At 37.8% G+C, this 21,739-nt stretch overlaps 1 protein-coding gene, 1 long non-coding RNA gene and 1 other non-coding gene across 3 annotated transcripts; 1 reads left to right on the top strand and 2 right to left on the bottom strand.

The window, feature by feature from the left end:
* Positions 1 to 272: 272 nt before the first annotated feature.
* On the bottom strand, positions 273 to 3,766 carry LOC112966210. The gene is made up of 4 exons (XR_003253538.1): positions 3,601 to 3,766; positions 3,372 to 3,491; positions 2,591 to 2,663; positions 273 to 425 (listed from the first exon to the last, which is right to left on the bottom strand). It is a non-coding gene; the product is annotated as an uncharacterized LOC112966210 (long non-coding RNA).
* On the bottom strand, positions 3,546 to 3,617 carry TRNAD-GUC. The gene has a single exon. It is a non-coding gene; the product is annotated as a tRNA-Asp (tRNA).
* A 103-nt stretch (positions 3,767 to 3,869) lies between the features above and the next one.
* Positions 3,870 to 20,175, top strand: LTA4H (leukotriene A4 hydrolase). Its single transcript, XM_026066075.1, has 19 exons — positions 3,870 to 4,064; positions 5,079 to 5,209; positions 7,378 to 7,498; positions 8,139 to 8,207; positions 8,963 to 9,067; positions 11,265 to 11,317; positions 12,101 to 12,173; positions 12,498 to 12,638; positions 12,841 to 12,864; positions 13,835 to 13,905; positions 14,019 to 14,130; positions 15,104 to 15,248; positions 15,331 to 15,434; positions 15,762 to 15,832; positions 16,452 to 16,506; positions 17,356 to 17,451; positions 17,996 to 18,078; positions 19,198 to 19,302; positions 19,632 to 20,175. Exons 1-19 carry the CDS (start codon positions 3,903 to 3,905, stop codon positions 19,750 to 19,752), a joined length of 1,842 nt encoding a protein of 613 aa, XP_025921860.1. The 5' UTR covers positions 3,870 to 3,902; the 3' UTR covers positions 19,753 to 20,175.
* Positions 20,176 to 21,739: the final 1,564 nt, after the last annotated feature.

The following is a 21,739-nucleotide window of genomic DNA, read 5'->3' as shown; positions in this document are numbered from 1 at the left end:
GCTGATAAAAAATAAAAGCATTCAGGATAATCTATTAATAAAACATTGCTCTAAAATATTTTCAACTCTATTTAACCTAGGAAACTGGATCAATTATTGGTCAGTTGTAGCATGCAGCCCCTGGGGACCCATGCGAGGAGAGCAGAGCTGGTGACGGTGCCCGGGCACAGGGGGAGAGCCTGCAGAGCCCATTGGAGCAGAAGCAGTGAAATATGCCCCAGACCAAACTTGGCCGGCAAAAGAAATAAGTGCAAACACTTGCTATGTTCATCTTTATCAACTAATAGCTTCTCAATGCTTTTTTATTTATGTGATCAACTGGTTTACCATGTGTAAGGATTAGAAATCTATAGCAGCTGTCGGTGCAGTCAGAGGTGGAATCACTTCCTTCTGCTGTCGAACACAAAGTTTAGCTTCAGGAGTCTCTGTAGAAAAATCAAAGTGGATTAGAGGGCTTGTATCCTCCTAAATTGCCAGTTCATCACACGTATATTGGATGTCCTGACCTGCAAGAAAGCATGTGAATAATTTGCTGTTAGAATGATTAATGACAGTGCTTGCTAATATATCTGGTGCCAGCTCTTTTGTCAAGGATATGCAACATTGCTGTTGCTGTGGTCTTTGAAGATAGTTTGAATGAGTTAATGAGCAATGTGAGCAATGCCACTAAACTAGACACTGAAAATACTGAATTTTACAGCCTCAGAGGAACCCATTCGCTGCATGCCTGCTTATATTTCTCAGGATGGGATGGAGCGCCCTTCAGATGTGCCTATCATTCTCCATTCACTAAGGAATAAACCTGGATGACAAATTTAGGTTAAATGGCCACTTTCAGACATCTAAAGATAGGTGAAAAAAATCTCACCCATATAGACACTTATCTGCCCAATAGGTTTTCATGGCATTCTCTTCACTCCTGCCACCCTCCCTTTGATTGCAAACCATCTTTGTATTTAGAAGAAAGGAAAGCCAAATTAATCAGGTACAGCAGGCTGCTATTCATGAGGAACTTGTTTCTTGCTTTAAAGGCACTGACAGATAAGGATAAGCAGAGAGCAATCACAACCCCTGATTTAGTGGTCAAATTCAGAAATATTGATAACAAAACACAAACCTTTCCTAACTGACTACAGAGATTAGGACAAAATATTACCCAACACGTTGGAGGACTTCCTAGGTCTATTCTTTCTAGTAGCTCTTGCTGATCATTTATAGTGACATTTTTGACCCTGCTCGACCTCATCTTCCTACTTATTCATCAGGCTACTTCTAAGTGAGAATACAAGTAGGGTATTTTCTATACCTGACTATATATACATTTTCCCTATTGGGATTGCCTAGAACAATTGCCTAGAACTTATTTTCAACTAGACTTAAAATGTGAATTTATTACTATAGTTATTAGGTTTAAAAAGGGATCCTCTCTTCTTTTCCTTGCCCTTAGAGTAACCAACAACATAAAACTTCCAAGATCTTCCATATTCATAAATTTGTCTTCCCTCAAGCGTAACGCAGTTCCCAATGTTGACAAGCAATTTTTCGCTTTTCATGAAATTCTTCTTGATAAAGTTTAATTAAAAGATTGGACACAGCTATATATATGTGTGTGTGTATATATATATAAAAAACATATATAAAATGCGCATAGGTAGACATATGAATACAGCACATAGAGGACAGAATAGGCAGTTATGAAGTACTCAAGGCCACTGGGCCTTCAGACTTTCCTCCTGCAAACGCTGCGAGGGGCTTCGTGCCGGGGCTCCCCTGGCCCGTGGGAACAAAGTACAGTGCCGGGGAGCGGGGCTGACCCCTACAACTCAGCCGTGCACCCCGACTTGATGGTTCCTCTTCCTTTCACCTTTGTCCACGCGCAAATGAGAGCGACTTTCCCAGACTGCAGAAACTGCACTTGTGCAGCAAAACTTTGCCTCTTGGGCAGTTTGCTGGCTCGCTGTCAAAGTTTAACCTGAAAACGGGAACCCTGATTAAGCAGATACTGAATGGCTCGCAAGCCTCCCTTTTATGGCTGGGAAGTGGTGTCAGCATGTTTCTGCTGGGGACGGATTGCTTTTCTAATCCATTATTGCTTTATGGCAGCTGAAACTGCCTGACTTGATGCCAACGCATATGAACTTTTAAACAGTTCTTATATCTTGCTCTGCGGTCCATCCTCGGTTTTGAAATAAACTGCCTACTAAACAAAACCAGTTTCTTTGTGTTTCTGATGACATATGTTTGTGGATTTTGCGAAAGGGAAGTGGGCATGGGAGGAAATCCAGAAATTGCAGAAGGAAAAGGAGAACACAGCAGGTTTAGTTTTTCTTCTTTCCATAACACACGCACCGACGCACCTGCTGAATGAAACTCCCTCCCTGTCCTCGTGGGGGTCACCTAGGCTTGTCTGCATGTGGCAGACACATCCGAGGGCACAAAGCGAGGGCCGGAGCGGGCTCCTCCCGATCGCCTGCACCGAAGGTGGGGCACATGCGGCGGACTAAGCGCTCACGCTCCTCACAGCAAGGGCCCCGCGTTACCCACTTGCAGCATACCCACTGCCTTCTCTGACACAGCACACCCAGCTCACCTGCAGGTTAACGGGCCTGCTGACAGTGGGTGCCTGGCCCGTCGAAGCGGGAATCACTTTTAGCATCTTTGTGCTGAAATGTTAAAAAAAAAAAGGTGTCTTTTGGCAGAAATGAAGCATGAAAATTTTAATCTAACAAAAGACTTTCAGAAAATAAATACATAACTGCATACAGGGATGCTAGAGTCAACATTATTCTGCAATGTGCTTGTAGCTAGTGCATGATAATGGCATTACCATGACTCATTCCTCGGCTGCACTTACACCCATGCTAACAAATGGCTCTCAAATTCATCCTCCCTAGGGTCTAATTAGGAGCAATTTCAAAGTAGTAAACCACATGTGGCCTGCTGCCTGGAAATGCAGAATTAGGTTGGGATCTGGCTCAGCCTTGGGGATTTGTGGTCTCAGAAGTTTTCAGTTTTAGAATGAAAATAAGGGGCTGTATTACTACAGACAAGGAGGTAGCCTTCACTCTTCAACATTCGGTCTTTTATAATTAAGACTGAACTGTAACATCTGTTTGAACCATCCATTTTTCCATTGTTTCTGTCTCACAGACTTTCAGGGAGGCTGGGTTTTTTTCCACATTGGTTTAAGAAAAAAGGTGAAAGTTTTTGGAAAGCTTAACTAAACCCTGTTCAGCTGTTTGAGTTATTTAAGTATGAAAATACTTCCCCCATATGTTCTGCCACTTAAGCAGCTGAGCTTGTAAATTCCTGCACCTGCACCCTTAACCACCCAGACTGCCCCAGTCCTGAAGCACGTAGCTAGCAAGTACCAGAGGCTTGAATGTTTTTCTTCTGTGTGCTTCTATACTTCTATACTTCTCAAGTTGCAGTATTTTTTCAATATCCTTCTTGCAACAGCTTTGATTTCACAAAGAATTGCTTTTTTGCCACTTCGGAGAGAATACAGACAAGGAAAGAGGGAGGGAAGAAAAAAATAATCATATCTCCCCGTCGGGGAATCGAACCCCGGTCTCCCGCGTGACAGGCGGGGATACTCACCACTATACTAACGAGGAACTATGCAAACATGGTTTTGCACCTAGCCCATAAATCCTTTCTCCAGACGCGCGTCTTAGTGTCCCTCTCCAGCCGTTCACCCACGCTTCCCGCCCCTTTCCCGCAATACACCGCGGGGGTTGTAGTCCTCCGCGCGCTGCCTTCCCTCTTCCCGCCGAGCGCGGAACTACGCGCCCCAGCGGCCCGCACGCGCGCGCCGCCCCGCCCCCGCGGTGGGCGTGGCGCGGGGCGGCCGCGGCGCCGCCGGCGGCCGCTTGGCACGGAGCAGACGGCGCGCGGGAGCCATGGCGGCGGCGGCGGTGGTGGACACTAGCTCCTTCTCCTCACCCTCCTGCTGCCTCACGCGGCACCTCTACCTGCGCTGCCGCGTGGACTTCGGCGCGCGGGCGCTGCGGGGCACCGCGGCCCTCACGGCGCGCGCCGAGCGCGAGGCGCTGCGTTGCCTGGTAACGGCGGGGCCGGGGGGGGGGGGGCGCGGCGGGGACCCCGCGGCGGGGGTGGCCTGCGCGGGGCCGTTGTCCGGGGCCCGTTGCCCCCCTCGGCCGCCGCCCCGGGGCTTCGCCCGCCGCCGTGTGCGCCCACCTCGCCCTCCGGGGCTCCGCGGCCCCCTTGCCCTGAGCGCGCCGCGCTCTCCTTCGTTTCGCGGTGGCTCCGCAGTGGTGTCGGCCCCGGGGTGAAGTCCTCGCCGCGCCCCTCGGGGCGGCGGGGGCAAGTTGTCTGTTTGTCGCTCGGAAAGGATAAACTGGGGAAGGGAGCAGTAGAAACACGGATTTCCCCATTATAAATGGCGAGGAGCCTGTTGCCGCGTGGATAGGGATAAACAGAGCCGTTGGAAAGTTGCGTTTATGGCTCTTTCTGACATGTTTTATTATGCCGGCTATTTTCTCATTTAGCTGTTTTAATGCAAATAGAAGCAAAGCTTTTTCGGCTTTACTCTACATGCAGAGTAAAGGTTTGACTTTTTTTTTTTTCTTGCCAGCCCCATAAAATCCTCCTGTGCTTAGCACTCACTATTTTAGAAAAATCCCCCCTGTTAATAATAAAGACCAAAATTTTACTCGTGCTGCGTTGTTGAATTCTTCATCTGTTGTACAGCAGTCCTGGCTGATAGTAGCCTGTTCCAGGATGAAAGTCTTGGCAAGGGCTCTTGAATCTCTCTCCTTATTTCAGAGTAGTCTGTCACTAGACAGTGAAGTCTTTTAACTTTGTGTGTTAGTAGATTCTTTTTTTAACTTTCATGGTCAGAAGTTGGTTTTCTATCTTTTTTTTCCGCTCCAGTTTTAAGTTCAACGCTGCTGTCTTAAAATTCATTTATTTGCAATAGTCAACATAGTTACTAAATTTTCTTGTTTTTACTTATAAGCACTTTTTTTCTTCGCATAGACTTGTTTTAAGATTTGATAAGTGCTATGTTAATTATTACACTATTTAACGTGTATCTAATATTTGCTTCATTACAGGTCTTGGATACAAAAGACCTTCAGGTATTTAAAGTGACTGTAAATGGACAGGATGCAAAATTTGGATTTGGACAAAAGCACAGTTTCAAGGGGACTCCACTGGAAATTGCTTTTCCTTTTGAACTCAGGAGGTATGTACCTTTACCTGCTCCTTTAGAGGGTTTCCAAAATGTGCAATATAAGGTACTTACTGTCTGCAGAGTCTTTGTATAAAGCTGGCAAAGAGACTTGGTAATTACAGTGTTGTGTTTATTTGATATACAGTCTTGTGGTTGAATTTTAATATTTAGCTGTCATTAGACTGGCAAAACTTTGGGAGTCTTTGTACCTGTGTCCAGGTCTGATATAATCTATGAAGTGACTTGCTAAAGTGTGTTGAGTAGTGAAATGGTGTGGAACATTTCACAATTATTCCAACACTTCTCATTGGTAATATTCTTCCTTCTGCTTCAGCTACCTCGATTTTCTCTTGTTCAGAACTGCTCCACTAGAGAGCATATGGAGTTACAGACCCTGTTTTCCTTCCTTTTATTCAAGGACTGATCCTGCACTCCCATAGGACTGCAGATTGCCACTATGATTAGACGGAAATATATTTTCAAATAATAAAAGATGTTATCATATTGACTAGAGGGCCAGGTTTCTAAAAACTGGAACTTGGGTTTTAGCAGCTTGATGGAGAATTAACTAAACATAAGCTACCTCTCAAGTTGTACGAAATAAAAAGTTGTTGCCAAATTACAGTATGGTCTTTTGACGGTTCGTTTTCTGTGATGTAACTCCATGATATCCCATGTGCTCAAGCTAAAACCTGTGATTGTAGAAGGAGGTTCCCTTGTTTGAATGTCATTTTATAATAAGTTGTCTTTTACTGTTCAGCTTTCAAAAGTGGTTACTACTTCTAGAAACTCATGTTTGCTTTCTAATGTTTTTTTTCCTTCTCTGAATTAGTACAGTTTAGAAGAATATGTGACGTGGAAAAAACAATGTCACACAATAGCTGTTATTCTTGTTAAATAAAAGCAATAATGGAAAACCTTACAGAATGTCCTGCCTGTCCCTTCTGGGAGAACACTTTTGGTCTGATGTGAACCTGAAAGAATGAAGTACTTGAACAAACAGGCAATGTAGGAGGTGTAGGGATTTTTCATTTGTTTGACTTTTAGCTTTTTTTCATTGCTAGATTTCCTTGTAAGAAAAAAAGCTACAAATAGGGAGATATAAGTCTTGGTCCTAAGAATTTATTATCTTGTATTAGCTATAGTTCTCCATGTAAGTCTTAATAAAACAATGACAGGAAAGATTAAGAGTTACAACTGTAACTATTCAGTAAGCATATGTGCCTTATGGTGATATAAATTATTTTTTCTTTTGTTGTCGAAAATGTACTTTGGAATGCGGGTTATAAAGTAGATATGTATACCTGGTCTGCTTATCTAATGTCCCGCTTCTCCAATTAGCTGAAGTTTGTTCTGATTGAATTGTTATTCTAGAGAGTTGCTGGAACTTTCAGATAACAGAAGCATGTATTTTTGCATGCACTTGGTGGTGGTGATGGTTTTGTTTTGTTTTAAAAAAAATTAGCATGTGGTTGCATCATGTTTTGTATGATCTCTTGTTAGCAAGTTGGTGCCTATCTTGCACGTAGCTGTTAGCTTTTCCTTAACACCAGTTCTTGAATCCTGAGTCCTGAATAAAATTGGGGCATTTTTTATTTTTCTCATTAACCCTAATGTTTGTAGGGTTTTCCCATAACTTCTATTTCTAGTAATTTTTTTTCTGCTTAAGGATCACCTTTACAGAACTTGATGTCAGTTGGCAATTTTAAATATTTTGGCTTGCATAATGCGCAAATCTTTATATAATGGCAAGTATTCTTACACAGGCTTTATATGTCACTTTTTTGTCTACTTATTGCTGTGGGGTTTTTTTATACTTATGTGTATAGTGTTAAATAGTTGTGGGAAGACTATGTACTTAGCTGGTCCTCATAGTTTAAAGAAGAAGTCCAAATTCTTCTTGGGCTGTAGAAGAGGAGAAATTTAGGGTTAGTAAAAACAATAAAAGAGGAAGTGTCTTGAGACATTAAAATTGAAGTAAAATAACTGATTGCTACTATGCTTGTATCATAATTGAAAGGGCAAAGTTGTTTTAATATGCTACTTGTTCTTACTTTCAATGCTTTTGAAACAGTGCTGCAAAACTTAATGTTACTGTTTTCCAAAAAGGTTTGTAAAGGAATTTCAGCAATAACTGGGAGTCGTGTCAGAACTATCTGACTATATTCTTTGTTGTGCAGGGGACAAGAAGCAATCATCGAAATCTCTTTTGAAAGCTCTCCAAAGTCTTCAGCTCTCCAGTGGTTTACTCCAGAGCAGACTTCTGGAAAGAAACATCCATTTCTCTTCAGCCAATGTCAGGTTGAGATGACTATTCTTTTTAAAGGTGTTATTTACATACCACTATAGTTCCCCTCAGTTTTCGAAGGGTGGGAGAGGAAACTTGTTGACTTGTTCAGCATAGAATTTAATGTTGCTGCATAGTCCTATAATGGGTTTATATATATCTATGTATGTATGTGTTTTGATTTGTACAAATATACATAACCCAGTGTTCTTCCCTGCAAGAGAAGACCTTTACTAAGACTAGCAAGGGAAAGTACATAGCCCGCAACTTCTAATAGTGTGTGTCAAAGGCTATAAATAAAAACACTTAATAAATTGGGATATTGCTGAGATTTTATTACGTATTTGCAATTTAATAATCGCAGAACTGCTCTACCCTCTCCAGTATTTCTGTTGAAGAACATCCTTTCTAATCCAGTCCTTTCCAATCAACGTGTGGCTGTTAATCTGTCTTATCTACCATTGTTTCTTTTAGCAAATCCTTAATTATGAAAATTACTACAAGTCGTAAGTGGTAGGAGATACTGGTTTGTGGCTAATGAATTCTCTGTAGGGGTTGTATAGATTTCCAGTTTAATATATTAGTTTGATATATTTCTAATCCTCTGTATAAGAAAGATTTTTACGTACTTTTTGCTGATTTTCTTTTTTCCAGGCTGCCCACTGCAGAGCTATCCTTCCTTGCCAAGACACTCCTGCTGTGAAACTAACGTACTATGCAGAGGTAGAGGAACCTAAGTCATGTGTATCTAAATAAAGACTACTATGAGAATGGGTGAATTTTTTTTGTAGCTTCCTGAATGTGGTCTAAAATGAAGATAGAGAATATTGACTTTTAGCTTTCTGTAGCAGCCAAAAGCTGCTCATTATCTTTGTGGTGCTTCCCTAACTTTACCATTTTCTTTTATATATTTCATATTTTTCTTCATTTACATGTATCTTTAGTTCCAACAGAAAAAAATGATGCTGGAGTTGGAAAGAAATATGCACTTAAATTAGGAAAACCTGACTGTAAAACTGTGAAAAGTGCTATAAAGTAATAATACTTGAAATGATTTTCCTTCAAGGATTTATAAATAAACTTAAATCCCCCTGTATACCTTTAGTGTCGGGCTCTGGTGAATAGTTGTGGTATCTCTGCAATATCAGTATAAGTACTCTAATTGTTTTAGGGAAGCAAAAAGTGAGATGTGTATTGTGATGGTCAGTAATCTAAAGGAAGTGAAGCTTTGACCATTTCTCAGAGGGAGTCTGTTTGCTTAATCAAATATTGCCAGCCTGCAAAGCAAAATCTTCTGTACACCATATGTTCTACTCAAGAGGGAAAATTTAATGACAACAAAACAAATCTGGACTAATCTTTTTGCTATAACTCATCTAGTATATTATATAATAAAGGTGGTTGGCCCTGTTAAGAAAAACAACTTCACTCTCCTCTGTGCTGACTGAATTCCTAATAGCTGGATAACCTTCTTCCAGGTATCTGTTCCTAAAGAGTTGGTGGCTCTTATGAGTGCTCATCGTGATGGAGAGATGCCTGACCCAGAGGACAGCAGTCGGAAAATATACCGTTTCAGTCAGAATGTGAGTGCTACAGGCTAGTACAGAGAGGCCTAAGGTGGTGTTATTCCTAACTCATGCAGTTCATGAGCAGTTCAACTATGGTTCTTATATCACCGATAAATCTTATGACTGGCAATAGGTCTTTGCTTCTATAAAAAGGTATTACAGGTATTACAGATCTCCAAATCTGAAAAGTCAACCAGTAGATGCTGGTGATGTTTCCTGGTCATTTGGCATTCCCAGGAAAGCCTGTGGAGTTTGAAAGTGCTTAGTTTGCTCAGAGCTGGTCCTATTAAACCCTTCTGTTCTTACTGATACTTGGGAACCAAAGAGTGGGCTTTAATAACATGGGAGAGAGTTTTGAAAGTCAGATCCTGCAAATTTTAAGCTTGCCAGGAACTTGTCAGTGAAGCTGAGCAGTGGAATCAATTTTTAACTTGAAGTTGAGCACGTTCTGACAATAGAAAGTTTTAAAAAGGTGAAAACTTCCACTTTTATGAAAAGTGCCTCCAGCTAATTAAATATTACTGTTCTTAGGATGAAGGTTCATGACATGGTGCAGCTAGTTTAATGATTCCCCCACTCCTAACATGGGAGTCTTGCTTTTCTCTCCTAGCTTTGTTATTCCCACTGCTTCTTGTGTGCCAGTTCTCATGTTTAAGATCTCTTGGTAAGCTTACTTCATTTTGCTAAACTGGCAAAAAAAATTTACATAAGCAAAAAAAAAAAATTGTTTTAGTAAGCTGATTTGCATTGCTGAGGGACTGGATGAGTGCAAGGCAGGATGGAGTTGTGTGGCTGGGGGAGAGTGGAACCTGCTCTGGACTGTAGCAGCTGTTAGATTGACTTGGCCGTTAGGTGAAAATTGAGAGAATACAGAGAAATCACTGTCACCTTATATCTGTGAGCTGTTCGGTATGCAATATTGTACCTGCTCTGTAGATCCAGAGACATTTGCTGCTCTTAGTCTAGTGTATAAGGCTTCTAGGGAGGTATATGTTATCTAGAAATGAACTGTTGATAAATCTAGTGGACCTGTACAGTATATTAACAAAATTTGGTCTAATTGAAATTATACTACATGTGATTAATGTAATATAGAACACCATTAGATCTCTAAAATCTCTTTTTGCTCCTGCATGGCCAGGCTGGTAAGAAGTGTAGTGGAGAGCAGCTTCTGTGAAATGAATTTATAACCTGACAGCCATTGAGATTTGAAGCAATTTCAGAACTTCATATCAGTGAATTGGGCATCAAAATGTAGGGACTTACTGATCCTCTTTATTTTCTAACCTGTAGGTAACACAAGTCAGTGGATTTAAGTCCTTTCAAGAGTATGTTCTATAATTTAATACGTAAACTAAAACACACATGATGATATAGTTATTTCAATAAATAATATCAAAATGGTTTGGTGATAATAAACTGTGGATTAAAATTTTATCAAAAGTTTTGTCTCCAAGTAATTACAGTTTGAAGAGTTACTTATTTCACAGTATTTTGTCTGATTAAATTGGAACTTCAGCAGGTTTATATGATCCCCATTTGTTTTCAGAGCACTGGGGGAAAGCAGTTTGCTATCAAGATACTGTAGCTTTGGAATTTTTTCATAAAAATAGCAAATATTTTGATTCTATTTTAATCTCAAACATGGAAATCGCGCATATATATATATATATATATGCAATATATGTATGTGGGTACACATGCACACGGATGGATGCACAGACAGACACACAGACACTGGTTTTCCTAAATCTTGTATCTGTAAATCTTGTTTGCTTGAATTCACTGAAATTTTTCCTGCGTTTTTTCATGTGATACAACTGTCCTTTATCTGAGCAGTATCTCCTGAGTCCTCATTCCATAAATACTAATGGATCTGGAACAAGTATGGAAAACTAACTTTTTTTTTAAACATTAGCCAAGCTGACTGCATTTTTGTGTACTCTTACATTTGCAGAATTTTTCTTTTTGAACAGAAATGATACAGTTTTGTGGCTTTTGCGTGAAAGGTCCCTGAAACAAGTGCTTCTCACAAATAAAGGAAAATCATGTTAGGGAATAAAAACAGTGCCTTTATTCTAATGCAAGGCAGGATATTGTGGAGGAAATGTACATACTACTTTATTTACATACCTCTTACTTTTTCTTTGACTAAATCAGCGGTGTTGATATCTTGCATTACAAATAATTTTTTTTAAATGTTCTCCATTAGGTTCCGATACCTTGCTATTTGATTGCTTTAGTGGTTGGAGCTTTGGAAAGCAGGTGAGTGAAAGTAAAAATACTAATAATTATAAAAACTGTTCAGAAAGTTCTCTCTATGTTACTTGATCATGTGTCTCTAGTTTTTAACAGTTTTATAATTTCATTGAACAGTTATCTGTAAGTGGTTAACTTTCTTTTCATCCTGGAACTGAACTTCATTTTGTTCTACGGTACTTCACCTTGCTTAATTTATGTTTTGAATTCTTTATTTATATCAAAATGTATGCATCTTGATTTGCTCTTACATCATTTTTCTATTGAAAAATACTTTTACTGTAAGAAAAAGAAATACTGTGAAGGGTTTGGAATTGTTTGGAACCACTAAGTTGTGGGGGTGTGGTTTTTTTTGTTGTTGTTTCTTTTAAGCTCAGATAATAGTATCTTTTTCATCCAGTAATAGATGGGCTTTGTCACCTATAAAAGGCAGAAAATAACAGCTTCAACCTCACTGCTCATCTGAATAAGCATGTGTGTCAGTCTAGCCCAGAATAATGCTTTCATACTAGCGCTTTACAACATTTTAAAATCTGTGAATGTATTTCCCATTTATTTTATTCACTGAACAGTGAATGTATGTGTTTCATTTTGTTTTCTAAAGTTTTCTTCTAGTGTTGCTTTAGCAGTGGAGAGGAGAGGGAAAAAAAAAAAGCAGATTCTCTAATGAGTTTCTTCAGCAACACAGCTTACTCATAAGCACATTAAACACCTTATGCTCTCTATGGTAGTTTCCTATAGAATTACTTCCAGTTCATTGTGTCTCACTGGAACTTTTCCTTTCAACAGAGAGATTGGCCCAAGGACATTGGTATGGGCTGAAAAGGAGCTAGTGGATAAATCAGCCTACGAATTTGCTGAGGTGGGTAATTAACAAAAATTATTTTGTATACTTACTGTCTGATGTAGTATTAGAAAAGGAACATACCACCATGTTTTTTTCAGGTTTTTTTACCTGTACTCCTCCTTCCTCCGCTTCCCACCCCCAAGAAGATGCCATTCCTCTAGCACAACACAAAGCTACTATTGAATATGATGAATAAGAGTTGATACAGAGTCTTGTGCTCATTTTGCATGTAGAACATCCCAGGCTGACAGAGAATGAGATGTTGGTCAATAGCTTATAACTTACTTAGAGTTTGTAGTTAGATGTCGTCTTAGAAACTAACCTAAATTCTTGTTTCAGGCTGAAGCTATGCTACAAACAGCAGAAGATTTAGCAGGACCTTATGTGTGGGGACAGTATGATCTGCTAGTCTTACCACCTTCTTTTCCTTATGGTGGCATGGAGAATCCTTGCCTTACTTTTGTAACTCCAACGCTATTGGTAAGTGTAAGTCACCTTTCCTTAGAGCTTGCTCCAGTGTTTGGATATTAATCCGTAGACTGGATTAATCTTTCCACCAGAAAGAACTGTGAATGTTTCTGCCCTCTTCAGAGTTATATGTGAAACTATATTATGTTGGTATATTTTGAGTTTTACTTGAACTAATACCTACCCTGTTTTTTTGTTTTTTTTTTTCTCGTAGGCAGGTGATCGATCTCTATCAAGTGTAAGTGCAAAATGTGCTCATGTCTTCAAATAGAACATAACTTAAATTTGCATCTTAACTTACTTTGTAATGAATATCTGCAAATGTGGTCTTTTGTTCATTGGGTGAATTAAAAACTAAGGCAGTGACTCAGGAAGTCTTACAAATTTGAGTTTTAGTTCTAAATAAACTCTAGAAAAACTGGAGATGTATTTTGTGTAATGAACAGGTGCAAATGACATGGGTGCCTGTACTCATAGGGGACTAACTTCAGTCAGCTACTCAGTAGCTTTCTTCCTGTCCCCTGTAAGTTAAAAACACAACTAAATTTACCTTATCTCAATTGTTTGGAGGAAGCTTGTCCATCTCTGTTTAGTCACTAGAACTCTCACATCATGTTCAGCTATCATACTCCAGTTCTAGCTTTGTCTGCAAAGTTGAGTATTCTGGATGCTGTTTTATCTCATTAGCCTCTCTACTAGACTGATATACTGCTACAAGAAATGAATATCCTTGTCTTATCACAAGAATACTGAAATATTTGACATGGATACTTGGACATGGGTATCATGTATCATTATTCTTCTAGGGGTGATTGTGTGGTGTGGTTTTTTTTTAAGAACATCCCAGCACTGCAGCAGTTGCTCAAGTGGGAAAGTAATATTAGTCTGTCACTTGATATGTATCCAGTATTCTGTACATGTGATTTCAGATAAAGAAGTATATGCACCATATTACCAGATGAGTTATTGTTTGGCTCTATGGTTTGCAGGCCACAAATTCAAAATTATTTCTGGAGAAGGTTCAGTAGAATAGTATTCCTCTAAATAAAATTTCTATGGATAAGTTTACAGAGCTGTGAATATCAGTTGGCTTTGAGAATGTAAAGCAGTAAATAGCATCCCATTATGTTTTTTCCTTTCTGTTGGGATTTAATGGTTCATTTTCCAGAGGAGTCTAAGTTGCAGATCTGTCATTGTTTATGTTTTAGGTTATTGCTCATGAAATCTCTCACAGCTGGACAGGAAACTTGGTAACAAACAAAACATGGGAGCATTTTTGGTAGGTAGAATATTGAGCGCCATACAAAATGTATCTTAAAATTAATGTGTAAAGAAATCAAGGAAATTAATTTTGCCATCTTACCTATGTTAACTTTATCAATATATTTCTAGGCTAAATGAGGGACATACTGTATACCTGGAACGCAGGATTGGTGGTCGGTTGTTTGGTGAGCAGTTAAGGCAATTCCAAGCCCTTGGAGGTTGGAGAGAACTGCAGAATACGGTAGCTATCTTTAAAGTTATGAGAATTTTATGTTTAAACTTAAGCCTAAATAAAATAAAGCTGATACATTTAATATGTTTTGCACAAATAAGATGTATGCAGTTAGCTTTCCTGAGGCTTTTTGGAGGATGAGTAGCTTTAGTTTCCAAGGCATGTGTTGTCTTTCCAAGCTAAATAGCTTGGTATGCTCAGTCAGAGGATAGATAAAGCTTTTTGAACTGTTTTAAGTTGTTCTGTGAGGATGAACATCTTTCCAGACTCTTTTGGTTCTTCCAGAGTATGGCTAAACTGCAATATTAACTGATAGCATACTGGGAAGTAGCTGAGAGATTGTCAAAACTATTTGCAAGCATGACTCTTTTCTCAGCTGTCAGAATTTCCAATGCCTAATGCAAGTAACTGACTTCTTTCCCTGCCTATTGCATTATAATTGAGTATATTCCTAATCATCTGTTCCTGTTTAAGAAGGTTGTTTCATTTAGTGGTTAGAGAGCATAGTTAAGCTTAGATTTCAGACTTTCAGTCTGTGATAGTATAGCCCCCTCTCATTCTGTTTGATGACTCAGTTTATCTGTTTTACTATGAATGCTTCCTTGCTGTATTTTATGCTTTATACTGCCTGTTTAAATCAAGTATTTTATTAATAAAGGGATAAATATATGTAGTTCATTAGGCACTTGTGGTTAAGATGGCTGTGATAGTAATTAACCAATTTGGAATGAGAGAGGCACAGGGTGATTGATCCTAACGTCTTTGTTTCATATGGTGTCAAACACTGATGCAACAAAATGAGAAAACAGGTTAGTAAATTTTGTGCAAATTCAGAGCTTCAGCAAGAAGAACGAGAGATAATGCTTTAAAATGAGGCCATCTCAGTCTAGGATGGATGATACTTTTATAGATATAATTAGCAGTGTTTTGCAAGAATACTTGCCTTTCTGGATGAATATATTATCTTATATCTTTGTTGCAGATAAATACTCTTGGAGAAACAAATCCTACAACTAACCTCGTCCCTAATCTGAATGAAATAGATCTTGATGCTGCCTATTCATCTGTTCCATATGAGAAAGGCTTTGCTTTGCTTTTTCACCTTGAGCAACTTCTTGGAGGACCAGGTAAGTGTTAGTCAGACTTTAGATTTTATTCTTCCATATTTTAATTTCAAATACTGAAACAGTTGTTTGTTTTTACTGTTAGATGTCTTCATTGGCTTCTTGAAGGCTTACATTCAGCAGTTTGCTTATAAGAGCATAACAACTGAGGACTGGAAGAAATTTTTATACTCCTACTTCAAGGATAAGGTTGGATGATATTTAAAACTAATTGATTGAAACCTTCTATGTGAAACCGTGGCGTAGCTCAGGAATTAATGTCTGTAAGGACCTGTCCTTTATCTTTTTGTTCTTTATTTAGAGAGCTTAATGTGATGTAGTCTAAAATCTTACTATGATGGATTTGCATTATGATGTACATTTTCCAAAAGAGAATATTTTAATAGGATTCTTCAGCTTCATTGGAGGGATGTTTTAAAAAAAAAAAAAAAAAAAAGATTAAAACTAATTTTCATAGGGTATGTTTTTCTCTAAAAATTACATTTTAAATTGAATAAGGGTTTGTGTTGCTTGTAGGTAGATGTTCTTGATAAAGTTGATTGGAACTCCTGGCTGCATGCTCCAGGAATGCCACCAGTGAAACCTACGTAAGTATGCCATCTTCTTTTATAGTTGGTCTCTTCCTTCTCCAGATTCCACATAATTTTTCAAACAGTCACATAACAGTTATGTAAACAGGGTGAAAGTTTTCCCACACACCTTTCATGAGCAAATCCCCTGGCACTTTGTAGAAATTGATATATATTTATATAGAGGGGAAAAAAATGTTGCTGTTAGTATTTTCAATTTTTTTCCATTGAAAATTCATTTTGCTTTGAAAGTTGCCATGGAAGACTGATTTTTATCCCCCCCCCCCCCCAACAGTGTGTTACAAGAATATTTTGTTTTCAGCTATAAGCTATAATACATGTACGATTAGACATTGTGTATGCTCAGAAATATCCATCCTCTTAGGACAGAAGTATATGGGATCAAGGGACAGTGTCACCTGTGTACAAAATGCTTGTGATTACTGTGAGGAATGAAGACACAGAAGTGTATTTCATGCTAATAGATCTTTTGTAAATTGTATTGCAATATTGAGTTGGAGCCTAAAATGAACAAATGTGCTGCCATTTGAAAAGAATTTCTAAGCGTTCTTGTGAAAATGTTACAGGAGCTATTTGTGTTTCCAAAGTGTGATTCTTTGTTTTTCATCTTTGACAGATATGATATGACACTAGCAAATGCTTGTGTTGCCTTGAGCCAAAGATGGATCCAAGTGAGTGATTAACGAATTCTGAGGTCTCTGTATCTTGCAAAACTAGTTTTCTTTGTACAAAGTGAGCCAGTCTCTTCTGAAGCCTATCATTTGCTGAGAGGGAATGCATTTTACCGTGGTGGTACTGCTGCCAGGGGTTTTGCATTTTATAGAGTAGCCTTTCATCATATAGTCTGTGGATTTGCTTCTGTATGTGAAATGGATTGCGTATTTTAACAAGGCACACAGCCAACTTTGTGTTATGCATACATAACTAGACTGAGATTATTCTTTTTGAAAGGCTAGTATTACAGCTTTCATATTTTGATTAAAAACAAATGCCACGGTATCTCTACATTACTGATTACATTGTATTAGCAGTATTTGCCCCACGTTATAATGGAGCTAGTATGTATTTCTCATCAAAACCTAAAATATATACATCACAGTAACTAATACCATGCAGTTTTAACCAGAAAACTCATACAACTAATAGAGAATTCCACATACTTTTCTTTTTTTAGTTTCATGGCTTTTTACTGTCCTGGAATGTTATCTTTAACTTTCTTCTTCTCAATGTTACTTTTTGCAGAAAAAGTATTTGTTTTTTCACTTAAAGTTAACAGAAAGTTCAGTGGGGAGAAAGCGAGTGAAAATTAAAGTGAAGAATACCAAACATCATATAGTAGCTTAGCCCCCCCCACGTTTTCTCTTTAGAATCTTGTATTTGTGCAGTTTTGGATATCACAAATCAGTGTCTTTTTACGTGAAACAGCTCAAAAGTAAATGCAGATGTCCAAACACAAAAAAAATACCTTTCTGTGCATTGAAATACCTATTAAAAACTTAAATGACTGTTCTCTTTTTTAGGCAAAAGAGAGTGATTTGTGCACATTCAACTCAGCAGACCTGAAGGGAATGTCATCTCATCAGTTGATTGAGTTCCTGGCACTGTTGCTTCTGGAGGTAAATGCATTCCTGGTGTAATCTGATTCTGATATTTCAAAAACAGGCACAGAAGCCTAAATGTGCATTGCAAGCAAATTGCCTGTGTTCTTTTAATCTTGCTAAAATAACTGGCTCTCACCTTGGATAGTCACTAAAACTTTCAGCCATGCCTCCCTGGTTATGTTTGGTTCTTCACCTGGTGAGCAACATATGGAGTACTTTGGATTGGAAGGTGAAAAGAAAATTAGAAGGTGCTTGAATATGTCTGTATTTGACATTTGTGTCATTTAAATAAGCTACGGATAACTTGAAGTTCTTTCATTCAGTTTTTTGAATATTCTAGCAGTACTGGGTGTGAATTTGCGAACACCCATGTTTATTCCTTGCCATTTCCCTAATACTATGGAAGAGTGAAAGCAACAAATACTTACAATTAAAAGCTTACTATGATAAAGATATCTTTTGTAGCATCAGTCTTCTTTCAAGAGCTTGCTTGTATTTTGAAGTACATGGATTGAGGTATACATCTGGCTTATTCTGACTTTGCAATTTCTTCTTTTAGGCACCGCTTCCAGTGTCGCATGTGAAACGAATGCAGGAAGTATACAACTTCAATGCTATAACCAATTCTGAAATAAGATTCAGGTTTGTTCTAATAGGGACATTTTTTTTTCTAATCTTAAATGCTTTCTTAAAGCAAATTATCCTGCTTCATAAATGATCGAAGACATACTCTTTTTAATCAGCTGATGTTCAGCAAAGCCATTACTTTTTTGTATATGCATGTGTAAGCATGCTTACTAGAGAACACTGTTCTGTTAATTATGAGTTGGGTAAATTATTTAAATATAGTCATGCAGAAGAACAGAAGGTGAGCAGTGGATTAGCTTTGCTAGATTCTCATCTGTCATGCTAGCAAGGGAAACTGATAATTTGATAACTTACTCTTTGGGGGTGGTGTTGGATAATGCAATATTGAGGTCACTCTATGGCTCAAGGAAGATGCTTGAAAGATCTTGCCAATATTTGGTCAGGAACAGATCTTCTGGCCTGGCTTACTGAGTTCTTCTTATGCTAATATCCCCATATTTCTTTAGGACAAGCTGGAAATTTTTTTGTTATGTTTTAAAGCCTGTTATCACAAAGCTCTTTGTCTCTCCAAAAGATTAAATTTCAGAGGAAGTTTCTAAACAAACAGGAAAAGCTTGTAGCCAAATGATTTGAGTTTATAATTCTTGTACCATCCTAAATTCTTCTATTTTATGTTTACATATTCTTAAAATGTGTCACTTGGGAATTGAAAAAAAAGTATATTGTTGAGGACAAAAGACATCTTTACAAATAGCTTGAAGAATTGCATATCTTGCTACTGTTACGTACTTTGATATATTTGCAATAGCAAAGATTAGTCTGCCTTACCTCTTACATTTCTTTGTTTCCTATCACAAAACCTGTAAATATTTTAAGCATACAGTATAGTTTGTGATTCTCATAACAAGATAATTTCTTCTTTTAAAACAAAATGATAAGCATGTGCCCATGCTGGTGAGTTTGTTTTGTTTTTTTTAAAAACAAAGTCCACTTTTTTAATAAGCCATTCAGACACTAAATATTTTATATAGAATTTATGGTAGACTCCCATTCCTATGGCTAAACAGCACAGCAATGAGTGTTTGTGGAAGCAGAATCGTAAGGTGACTAACTGTTGCAAATGAAAATGAAGGAAAAATAAAAATGTAAAGATTTTTTTTTTTTTCTTTCCAGATGGCTGCGCCTCTGCATCCAGGCCAAGTGGGAAGAAGCCATTCCTCTGGCTCTAAAAATGGCTACAGATCAAGGCAGAATGAAGTTTACTCGACCCTTGTTCAGGTAAAAGTAATCTTCAAAGTGTAGGAGCTTGCATTTTTGGCATTCTTTGTATTTGGAGTGTATAATACTTGATATACTTTTACATAAGTACATAACCCTTTAAAGTAAGTGATATAATACAGAATCTTCTGTGTGTTTTGGACACGATAATCTCCAGAATAGCTTTCCACTATTTGATTATTATTATTATTTTTTTTTTAATCAAGGAAAGTTTAGTGTCTTACTGTGTATCTTAATATGAAGATTTCAAGGGAAAAGTAAAACTTTGATATGAAAATCCACATTGAACTATTTTTTCATTGATTTTTGTGATGTTGGATTTTTTACAGGGACCTCTACAGTTTTGACAAGTCCCGAGATCTGGCTGTCAAGACATTTCTGGAGCACAGAGCTTGTATGCACCCAGTCACTTCAATGCTTGTGGGCAAAGACTTGAAACAGGATCAGTGACAAATTTCTTTGAATGTTCTTATTCCTGGGGGACAAAAAGAAAAGACTGATCCTGCAAACTGTGCTAATATGCTTGCTTGATTATCCCATAAAACGTTCTGCTGCTTTGGTACTAATTTAGCTTAAAATGAACCTTCCAAATCAAGTTTTCTATTCTGCACCTCCAAGTGAACCTGCAAAATCACTAGATCTATGGAGGTGGGAGAATGATTTTGTTACAATCAATTTTTAAAATGCAGAAAAGCTATTCTGAGATGTAGTCATTTTTGTCGATTATGTGGAATTTGAAAATGTGGAAAATTGGTGGATGGTGTCACTCCTTGTGCACAGCTTTCTTTTTCATAGCAACATACAGTTGAAAATTCCAAGTATCTGAAGACTTAAAAAATAATAAATAATAAAAATAAATCTTTTTATTGCTCAGTCTATTTGTCTTTATATTGATCTGTACAAAAAAGTATCAAAATAATTTTATCATATTTACTTTTCTGTGTTGTGGGAGAAATTTTTCACGTGATGTAAGATACTATGGGTCCGAAAAGATTATGAAGACCTGACTGGATCACAGGATTCTAGTGTTTGAGCAAAATGTCATTCTAGCCTGATTTGTCATGGCCTTGTAATATTAGTCAGTTCCTCACATTAATCACAACACGGTGGTTTTGCTTAAGTATTCCTGTTGGATCCTATGCAGTGCACTGACACTTTGAGTCAGCTGAAATACCTTATTTGTTTTTTTTAACAAAGCTGGGACATCTTGCTATGCTTTTAGTGACTTATTTAAATTATTTCAACCCACTTTATATTTAAAAAAAAAATCCAATTGTTGCAGGGGAACTAAAGCCCAAATCTTTCCATCCTGGATTTGACTTGAATATTATTTTATACTTTCATTTTTTAATCAACTCTAGCATGACCACTTACACTAATGTAACAATGAAGAAATAAGGATCACAAAAAATAGGAACATTGGGGTTTTTTGTAGTTGTTTCAGCAGTCCAAGTACAGTAGTTGATGGTTTAGGTAAAACTGGTATGATACTGCCATCTGTAGGTTGTTTTTTGAAGTGAATTTGAGAAGATTGACATCCAGAATGCTTTTCATGAAAATAATCAACTAGCATAAATAAAATCCATTGAAATAGAAATAACACCACATCAAGGGGTAGCAGAGAAGAAAGTGTTCTTTTGAAGAAGGAAGAATACCAAATATAATGGATTTAAGAATAGTGCTTAGAATGAGAGTGGAGAGTCTATCAATTTACTTCTGTTCTGAGTTTTGATTAGTATAAGCTTATAAGAAGTTACTTATTTTATCAGATTTGTCTTTTCATGTTAGTAGTTCTAATATGAATTAAGGCATGAGCATATCTCATTGAATTTTGTTGATTCAAGGCACCCTGCATTGTTCAATTAAACTAACCTGTATATGTCTTAACCTATTCTAAGTAGTTTAATTAAAAATGAGAGGAAAAATTAACCTTTAGGGGATTAAGGCTCAAAAATCAGTTTAAATTCTTCTTATGAAATTTGTGCCTACTTGGCCTTTAAGAAACAATAAAACATTGACTTTTGAACCAAAATAGTTAGTAATTCCCTTGTGAGTAAAGAACAGCTACTTAAATTGTTAAAGCTTTCTTCTATTATGGATTTAAGGAGCCATTCGCTCTCTTCTTGCTACTCTTCTGAGTGATAACTTCTGGTGGAAAACTGACTGAAAAGCACTTTTCTTTTTCTGTATTTTGGATTATATCTTTCCACAGTTCCTTTCATTCACTCCCAAAGTCTAATTTGGTTTGTACTACTGCATCACCTGAATGAGCAAGGATAAGGGTCTGATGGAAGAGAGTATCTGGTTTTAAAAGATTCTGGTTCAAGCTATCAGTTTGCAATGAAAGCTACTGCCTTTGGTTTTAGAAACATTTGCTATGTTCTTTGCTTTGGGGCAACTCTTTGTTGTTGTTGTTGTTGTTGTTGTTGTTGTGAAA

Source organism: Apteryx rowi, unplaced genomic scaffold (genome assembly GCF_003343035.1).
Source record: "Apteryx rowi isolate R43461 unplaced genomic scaffold, aptRow1 scaffold_237, whole genome shotgun sequence".
NCBI lineage: Eukaryota > Metazoa > Chordata > Aves > Apterygiformes > Apterygidae > Apteryx > Apteryx rowi.
The sequence above is the reverse complement of the archived record's forward strand: the minus strand, read 5'-3'. Positions and strand labels throughout refer to the sequence as shown.

Bases quoted from the DNA above. Each gene is read 5' to 3' on its own strand.
- LTA4H (XM_026066075.1), top strand. From the start codon at position 3,903: ATGGCGGCGGCGGCGGTGGTGGACACTAGCTCCTTCTCCTCACCCTCC. The intron at 15,249-15,330 runs GTAAGTGTTAGT...TTTTACTGTTAG, and splicing joins GCAACTTCTTGGAGGACCAG to ATGTCTTCATTGGCTTCTTG. The intron at 19,303-19,631 runs GTAAAAGTAATC...GATTTTTTACAG, and splicing joins TTTACTCGACCCTTGTTCAG to GGACCTCTACAGTTTTGACA.